Here is a 10,000-nt window from a genome sequence, read left to right on the forward strand (position 1 = left end):
CGAGTGGTATAAAGCCCGTGTGGAGACATCTTCTCTGTCTGCAGAATCTTATCTATCTGCTGAAAAGGATCATAGTTGGTATACAAAGTGCTGATAGGGACCCACAGTTTGTGGTCAATATACATATATATTTTTGTACTAAGTCATTCCATGGGTTTGTGTATCTATTTAGAAGCTGTATTTCTTCATACTTGTAGTCTTTTTTAATTTGTTCTCGTGACCTTTAAAGCCCTTCTATCCGTAATCAAGAGAGCGCTTTTTTCCTGTATTCTAGATTTTTAGTGAACTGAATACTGTAAACATATCATCTATTTCTCTTCGATATTTCAAAGCTTATAGCCCCAGTATGTGGTTTATCTGCCAGGCTGGGAACCAGTTTGGTTGCTGCCCTTTGTATTCTCCTGGTTATATCCTTCAGTCTGTGTGGAGACCATACTACTGACGAATATTCTAGTCTTGGACGAATCAGGGTTTCTAAGATTTTTTTTTTTTTTCACCATCTCTTCATCCATATAGTGAGAAGCAACTTTGACATTTTGCAGCAGTCCGTTTGTCTCCCACAACCTTGCTATGTTTGTCAGGCGACAGGTTGTCTTTCACCAACACTTCCAAATACAGTATTTCTATTCTTTTGCTTTTGCGATGAATTCTCTACCAAAGAAATTGTTTCAAGATTGTGTTTTGCAGCTATTGCCCATATCCAGTACTTTGCATGTTCTGGTATTTATATTAATTTTTCATCCATGGCTCCACGCGAAAATAGTTTCCAGATTTTTTTTTTTTTTTTATAATAATCAATATCATTTCTATTTTTTTCTAATTTTTGCATCATCTGCGAACATACTGACATAGCTTGTTACACCTTCAATCATGTCATTGACATAGATAAGAAATATTGGTACTAATAGTGAACTTTGTGCAACTCGGCTGGTCTCGTAATCGAAAACTATTACTCTCCCGGATGAGAGATTAGAGCTCACAATTGTTTGTTTGTTTATTTATTTGTTTTCTGTTTGTTCGTTTATTTATTTATTCATTTATCTATGCATAATTCATTTATCTGTTTATCTATCTACTTATTTATTAATTTGTTAATTGATTTATTAATTCATTTTTTATTTATCTGTTTATTTATCTATTTATCTATTCATTAATTTATCTGTTAATCTACTTATTTATTTCTCTATTTGTTTATTAATTAATTTATTTATTTACTAATTAATTGGTCTATATTTTTATCTATTAATTTTCATATTAATTCATAAATTAATTAGTTAGCTTTATCTATTTGTTGATTTATTTATCCTTTTACTTCTTTATCTAGTTGTCTTATTATTTGTATATTTATTCATTATTTATTGTATTATTTATTCATTAATTTTTCTATTCACTTACCAATCTATAGAGTGTTTATTTATTAACATAATCACTTATCTATTTACTTATTCAGTTATTTGTTTACCTATTTACATTTACTTTACTGTGTTTATTCATGCATTTGTTTATGCATATATTTACCTTGTCATTGATTGATCTATTGATTGATTAATCTATTCATATATTTTTTCCGTTTATCTATTTCTTATTTATTTGGATATTTGGTTATCTATATATCTATTTATCCATGTCTTTCTTTACTTATTTTCATTCATACGTTAATTTATCTATATATCTATTCATTTGTTTATATATTTACTCAATTATTTGTCTATTTATATACGCAACTATCCATTTGATTATATGTTTATTTACTAAACAATTGATTGAATGGAGAACGGACTTGTTGTTTGAATTTGGGTAAGTATTTAATTGATAACACTGTATAACAATGAAAAAAAAACGGGAATGAGACTATCCTTTTCTAGAGTTATTTTTTGCGTAGATCACGAATATAACATCCGTTTCTTTCTGTGACCCTCCAGTTCTTCGTAAATAGCAGTGCCCGCAATGTCTATCTGAACGGTATTTTTTGTTGCTTTTACCATTTATATAATTTTTCACATAGCTGTGTTTTTTTTTCTTAACAGGATACAGAGTTAAGATGCCTAGAGAATGCAAGAATTCGCCAGACAAGTTTTGTTATATATGTGGATCAGTTACATTAAGGCAATACAAGAGACAGTTGACTCAACGTGTAAAGAAACTTTATGAGCTGTACTTTGGATGTAAAGTGGGTGACCAGGACAAAAGCTGGGCACCTCACATATGTTGTGTCAGGTGTACAAGTTCCCTTTCTGCCTGGATGAAAGGCAAAGGGACTGGCCTCATGTTTGGCGTACCAATGGTCTGGAGGGAGCCAAAGGACCACTCAACAGATTGCTACTTCTGCTTAACGGATATTAAAGGTGGGTGTTCAGTGTTTATTTTTTACTGTTTTTATATATATTTTCGAGAGATGTATCAATAAAAAAGATCGAAATACATAATAAGTTGCACTTCCACTATTTTTGCACGTGATCACAACCAATAGTATCCATTTTTAGTCTGATTTTATTTTATTTTCCTGCAGGTCGCAACAGAAAAGGCAAGAAATCTATCGTGTATCCAGATCTTCAGTCTGCTATTCGCCCAGTTCTACATTCAAGTGATATTCCTGTACCACAGCCGCCCTCTGAACTACCAAGCGATGACACGAGCAACTCAGACGATTCAGAATCTCAAGATGCAACGTATACGACACAACTTGAATCTGATAAGAAACCACACCTCATCACCCAACCAGAACTCAATGATCTAGTTCGTGATCTAACACTTACTAAGCAACAGAGTGAACTCCTGGCCTCACGTTTGCAACAATGGCACCTGTTGGATGAAGAAGCTCGAATTACAGTATTTAGGAAGCTTTCTGCAAATCTACAGGATTTCTTCACTTTGGAAAACAACTTGACTTATTGTAATGATATCAGAGACCTATTCAGTGCCCTTGAGCTGTCCTATGAACCCAATGAGTGGAGGCTATTCATAGATGGATCCCTTTACAGCATAAAAGCAGTTCTGTTGCACATTGGAAACACCATGCCTTCAGTTCCAGTTGCTTACTCAGTCATTTTAAGAGAGACATATGAGAACCTTGCTTTTATTCTAGACCGCATAAGTTACAAAGAGCATGAGTGGTTAATTTGTGCAGACTTGAAAGTAGTAGCCATACTTAATGGGCTACAAACTGGATACACCAAATTTATGTGCTTTCTTTGCAAGTGGGACAGTAGGGCCAGATCAGAACATTATATACGCTCAGAATGGCCATCTCGGGAATCTATGACGCTTGGATGCCATAATGTAATTCATGAGCCACTAGTTAAGAAGGAGAAAATCATTTTGCCACCACTGCATATAAAACTAGGCCTAATGAAGCAATTTACCAAAGCACTGCAACATAACAAGCCATGTTTCCAGTATCTCAAAGGGATCTTCCCTAAAATTAGTGATGCCAAGATTAAAGAGGGTATATTTGTAGGCCCTCAGATTCGCAAGCTTATAAATGATGAGGACTTTGAGGCGACAATGGATGAACCTGAGCTAGCGGCCTGGCATGCATTCAAAGATGTATGCAAAGGGCTTCTGGGAAAGCACCAAGAGTCCCAGCGAGAGCGTAAAGTGGAGAGGCTAATCAAATGCTACCAAGATCTCGGATGCAATATGTCACTGAAGATACACTTTCTTCATTCTCATCTGTCCTTCTTCCCAGAGAATGCAGCAGATGTGAGTGATGAACATGGAGAGAGGTTCCATCAAGATATAGCGTCAATGGAAAACAGGTACAAAGGAAAATGGAGCCCTGCTATGCTGGCTGACTTCTGTTGGAACCTGAAGCGTGACACGCCTGAGACGTCTTATAAAAGAAGAAGTAAATAATAGATTGTAGGTTAATACATCATATAAAGCTAACAAACATGCCGATTCATTATATATTAATTAAATAAATACAATGAAGACATTTAATCTGACTTTGGGAGCAAAATACATTTATGGAACCTTGGAAATCTCTATTAATTGCATAATTATTAAAACAGCGATTTACAAAAAATTGTGACGTGGCATGAAATTTTTGTTATCAAATTTGAATTCAGCACACTGAACTTCATAATAAAACGCACATGAGAGCTATGTTTTTTTCTTAATCCTGAAATTTGTTGTACAGTGTAATTAATCGATTACTTTTTTTTTTTTTTTTTTTTTTGCGTCTAAACTTGATTTGGGCTAGAGGGTCTCCTGCCGACCATATTTTCCAATTATAAGCTACTGTAGAATTAAAAGGTTCCTCCTAGCTAAACAAATCGTCTATCGTTAGCCAGAATATATGCAATCAACTAAAGCCCCTTCTTTGGGGGGGGGCAAGCTTAATCATGCGCACACATATCATCATCATCATCGATCATTTGGAAGCATACACCCCGTAGCCCGTTGATTCATTCATAAACCGAAGTCAATCCCCACGGTTTCTCCCAGCAAGCTCCTAGGGAACCACGCTTCCCATTTCAAACAGCTCTAGGCAGGATCGGTCGACCTGCTGCAACTACTGTACATGTTCTGTGAGTGTTCACCTCGTCTCCACCAACAAGGGTTGTCTCTTGCGGAGATAATCCTGCGAGTGGACTCAGCATCAGGGAAGCGTGCCACATGCGCATACAGCCGGAGTTGACGTTTACAAATTATACTAGTAATAAGCCTAGACTGAGTATTATGGAACAGCTCCTGGTTTAATGCGTAGCCATCCCAGCGATACTTTATAATTCTCCAAAAGTGCTTGGTACCAAAGACTAGTGTCTTGTAAGGCAGAGAGCACAATCGACTTAAGGATCAGAGCTTAGTCCTCCTGCATACATACCAATGGCGACATGTACTCCGGTTGGGCAAGTTCATAGCACTATGGGTAGTGGCTGTCTTTCGAAGGACTTCGTGACATGATGGTATGGGAAACATTTCAAGGAAAGTTTCTATGCTTTCATCATATGTATAGATATATTAAGGTATGTCATTCACTAAGCCCCAAACGGTTTCGCCTCCCTCATAAACAAATAAAAACAATTCAACTACCACTGCCATCTTAGCACAGTGGGAATGAAGGACACCCCCCTCCCATTTACCTCTACCAATTTACCGTATGGTAACCCCGTCTTCCTTAATATCACGACACTTCCCCGAAAATATCTATGGATTTTAACCTTATTAGGACTTTTTTTTTTTTTGATAGAACTATGTGCATTACAAAAACGGTGATACTCTTCAATTGTTATAGAATATATTTTGTATTAACCTTACGTTCTAAAGCAATTTATCTTAGTACCAAGGTGACCATCAAATTTCTAATTCTGGCCAACATATTCTGAAAATAAACTGGTGCCCATTCTCTAAATTAAAGTTCCAAAAACGCTCCGAAATAATTATAAAAATTACCCCCTTCAAAACAGTATTGCATTTTATGAATTTTGCTGTGGTAAAGATATTATTAGGAGGACTGGTGAATAAACGATTTCCAGTATGAGAGTAACAATAAAAATTTCAATGTGTTGAGCAACATTTAAAAAACTTCTGGAAGTTATCCACTTACGATGTTATCAACTTGGTCGGAAAGAGGAGTAGCCACAGCCAGTTGCGGAGTCAAATCTCTGCCATCAGGAACATTTTGTATAGATTGATCGAGCTGAAAGAATGCAGGGAATGTTAAAATGCGCATACAACACACATAGATATATCTATTTATTCATCAATTACATTGAAGATGAATGATAGTACATTTCCCTTTCTTTCAAATTACAGAACATAATAATCACTGGTCTGCGCTGTTTTCAAAATTTAACGTATAATACCTGATTTTAGGCCAGTTTTCTGCCATGAATAAAAAAATTATGCTCATTTAACTAATCAGATTGAGTTTTTAAAATATAAGCACATACCAGAAAGTCCTATAATCCTATCTATTTGTAGGTGAATGAAACACATAATAGCAAATTTTTGATTGAGTCATTCACATGTTAACATATTTCTACTAGATACCAAAAGGAGTACATAGAAGATACAAAAAATCTATTCATGGATGAATGTTCTCTTTAGGCAGCACATCCCTTTTCAGGCACCAGCAGTATTCAGCCAGAAAGTTAACATCCCATCGGCCTTGATAGCTTTCAGAATTTTGTCAGCTGTGACACCTGTGATAGTGTTACATAGTTTTTTTTTTTTTTTTTTTTTTTTTTTTTTTTTTTTTTTTTTTTTTTTTTTTTTTTTTTTTTTTTTTTTTTTTTTTTTTTTTTTTTTTTTTTTTTTTTTTAGGAGACCCAGTAGTGATAGCATGTCAACTTCATCTTTCTTTTGCCTTGCATCTGTGGGTTCTTTGTGTTGTTCACTTGTTTCGTAGCTTGTCATAGACTTGCATGGCCATATTGACATCGGCACATGCAGGTATGAACAGCACCCACTAGATACGTTTTGCTTCAGACATTCCACATCCACTCGTTAATTCACCAGTAGTCTTCATACTTCTCATTAATACTTGCTCTATAACTAGATCAGACAAAAGTTCTTCCCAAAATCTGTCGCTTTGTCGTAGACTACAACATTGAGTTTATCACAAAACATCTCGATATTGTATCTGGAGCTGATATAGCTATTGCAAGTGGATGTATACAGGTTTGGCATAATGGTTGTGGCCAGCAATAGCGAAGTATGGTAACATTGCATCTAGGGTATGAAGATATACTCCAGTTTCCTGTGAGCTCAGATTTGATGAACTGTTAAAGATCAACCATCGTCATATACTGTAGCCACATCCGAGCAGTGGAATTATACGCCAATGTAGTTTTTTGTGCACTCATTTTTTTGGTTAACTTTTTCGAGAACGCCATCCAAACATATCACATCTACAAACAATTCACCTTTCGTCAACTGATCATACAGGTGTATTGTACGACGCAAAACCTCGTCTTCGACTGTCACAAGCAAAGGTTTATCAATATCATCAACTTGCACATATAATTGCACATATGCAGCACTGTCAGTCTTTGTTATCACTAGGTCAGCACGATTCATTTCTAGAAGAGGAAAGCTATATGTTTACAAGGCGGCATCACCCCGGAGGTTGTCAAAGCAGGCAAGAGTACAGCTCTACATCACCACTTGCACGAGCTTTTACTCCAGCGCTGGGAGGAAGGAACCGTTCCCCAAGAACTTGCGTGATGCCAACATCATCACGCTCTATAAAAACAAAGGAGACCGCAGCGACTGCAACAACTACCGCGGAATATCCCTTCTCAGTACCGTCGGGAAAGCCTTCGCCCGAGTAGTATTCAACCTGTTGCAGAAATTTGCAGAACGAGTCTACCCTGAGGTACAGTGCGGCTTCAGAGCAGAAAGATCAACCATTGCCATGGTCTTTTCACTAAGGCAACTGCAAGAGAAGTGCTGAGAACAGAGGCGTCCATTTTACATTGCCTTCATCGACCTGACGAAGACTTTCGACTTGGTTAGTAGGAAAGACCTTTTCACCCTGCTACAGAGGATTGGATGTCCCCCTAAGCTCCTGAGGATGATTTCCTCCCTTTATGAAGACATGCACAGCACCGTCCAGTACGACGGCTCATCCTCGGACCCCTTACCAATCAGAAGCGGCGTGAAACAGGGATGTGTGCTTGCTCCAGTGCTTTTCGGCATCTTCTTCTCCCTGCTGCTGTCCTATGCCTTCAGCCAGTCAGAAGACGGAGTGTATCTCCACACCAGAAATGACGGAAGTCTCTTCAACCTTGCACGTCTCCGAGCAAAAACTAAGGTACGCAAGGTCCTGATCAGAGATATGCTGTTTGCTGATGACGCCGCCTTGACTGCACACACAGAGGAGGCCCTACAGCGACTCATAAACTGTTTCGCTAATGCGTGCAAAGAGTTCGCCCAAGCATCAGTATCAGCATCAGCATCAGCATTAGCATCAGCATCAGCATCAGCATCAGCATCAAGAAGACCAACGTCATGGGCCAGGATGTCAGCAGCATTCCTAGCATCTCCATCGATGGCCACATCCTCGAGGTGGTGGGGGAGTTCACCTACCTGGGTTCCACCATCTCAAGCAACCTGTCCCTGGATGCAGAGCTGAACAAGCGCATCGGCAAAGCAGCAACAACATTAGCTTGTCTTGGAAAGCGTGTATGGGACAACTCGGCTCGGGTTCCGAATAGCGACTGTCATAACAGCGACTGTCAATAGAGCGACTTCACAATCGCGATTCTTTTAAAACAGCGACCATCACAACAGCGACCACATGATAGCGATTGTATTATAAGAGCGACTGTCATAACAGCGACATTATCGCATCAGCAGTCCTCCAAATGTTGCTATCATTATTTTTTTTATCATTGAAAGAAAATATATTATTAAAAAAAAAAAAAAAATACTTATACATCATTTCAGGTAACAATATTTTTTGCAAATATTGTGTGAAAATGAAATGAAATTTATGAAACAAATGATCTAAATTGAAATTATACAACTTTCATATGTGGACTAAGGTAAATGGTGTTATCATTGCACAAAAAGTTGCCTAACATTGATATCATTATAACAAGGAGTCTAGGGTTGGGTTGTTCAAAAACTAATTCTGGCGTTAGTTTATCTTGATGTTCATGATGCTTAATGTCAAGATAGATTTCACGCCAAGATAATGCAAAATTTTATTTTAAACAACCCAGTCCAGAAGTTCAACATCATTATGAGCATGCAGGAGGGGAGCGCATCGAATGTAGGATGTTTCGGCCACTGACATTTCGGCCAGAACTCTGCAGGGTAGGACGTTTCGGCCAGTCCTCCAAATGTTGCTATTATTATTTACTTGTTATTGAAAGAAAATATATTATTAAAAGAATTAAGAAATATATATATATATATCATTTCAAGTGACAATATTTTTTGAACATACTATGTGAAAACGAAATTAAATTTGTGAAACAAATTATCTAAATTGAAATTATACAGTGCACCAAATTATCTAAATTAAAATCATACAACTTTCATGTGTGGACTAAGGTAAATGGTGTTATTGTTGCAGAAAAAGTTGTCCAACATTGATGACATATTATAACAAGGAGTCTAGGGTTGGGTTGTTTAAAAACTAATTCTGGCGTTAGTTTATCTTGATGTCCATGATGCTTAATGTCAAGATAGATTTAACGCCAAGACAATGTAAAAATTCGTTTTGAACAACCCAGTCCAGAAGTTCGACATCATTATGAGCATGCAGGAGGGGAGCGCATCGAATGTAGGATGTTTCGGCCACTGACGTTTCGGCCAGAACTCTGCAGGGTAGGATGTTTCGGCCAGTCCTCCAAATGTTGCTATAATTATTTACTTATTATTGAAAAAAGTATTATTAAAAGAATTAAAGAAATATATATCATTTCAAGTGACAATATTTTTGCACATACTGTGTGAAAACGAAATTAATTTTATGAAACAAATTATCTAAATTGAAATTATACATTGCACCAAATTATCTGAATTAAAATTATACAGCTTTCATGTGTGGACTAAGGTAAATGGTGTTATTGTTGCACAAAAAGTTGTCTAACATTGATAACATATCATAACAAGGAGTCTGGGTTGGGTTGTTCAAAAACTAATTCTGGCGTTAGTTTATCTTGATGTTAAAAGTCATGGTAACGCTCTGTGTTACCATGATGTTTAATGTCAAGATAGATTTAACGCCAAGATAGTGCAAAAAATTATTTTGAACAACCCAGTCCAGAAGTTCAACATCATTATGAGCATGCAGGAGGGGAGCGCATTGAATATAGGATGTTTCGGCCACAAACGTTTCGGCAACTGACGTTTCGGCAAGAACTCTGAATGGTACGACGTTTCGGCCAATCCTAAATGTTGCTATTATTATTTACTTATTATTGAAAAAAAATATTATTAAAAGAATTAAAAAAACCGACGTAGGACGTTTCGGCCAGTCCTCCAAATGTTGTTATTATTATTTACTTATTATTGAAAGAAAATATATTATTAAAAGAAT

General features: G+C 36.8%; 1 protein-coding gene across 2 annotated transcripts in view; it reads right to left on the minus strand.

The window, feature by feature from the left end:
• The window catches only part of LOC143040582 (uncharacterized), a 395,322-nt gene that overhangs the window by 196,455 nt on the left and 188,867 nt on the right, over positions 1–10,000 (minus strand). For both annotated transcript variants that reach the window (XM_076211665.1, XM_076211666.1), the window contains exon 7: positions 5,552–5,644. In XM_076211665.1, coding sequence (XP_076067780.1) covers positions 5,552–5,644 — 93 coding nt within the window. The remainder of the gene's footprint in view (positions 1–5,551; positions 5,645–10,000) is intronic.

This window comes from Oratosquilla oratoria, chromosome 29 (genome assembly GCF_046742065.1).
Source record: "Oratosquilla oratoria isolate Oo_2021 chromosome 29, ASM4674206v1, whole genome shotgun sequence".
Lineage (NCBI taxonomy): Eukaryota > Metazoa > Arthropoda > Malacostraca > Stomatopoda > Squillidae > Oratosquilla > Oratosquilla oratoria.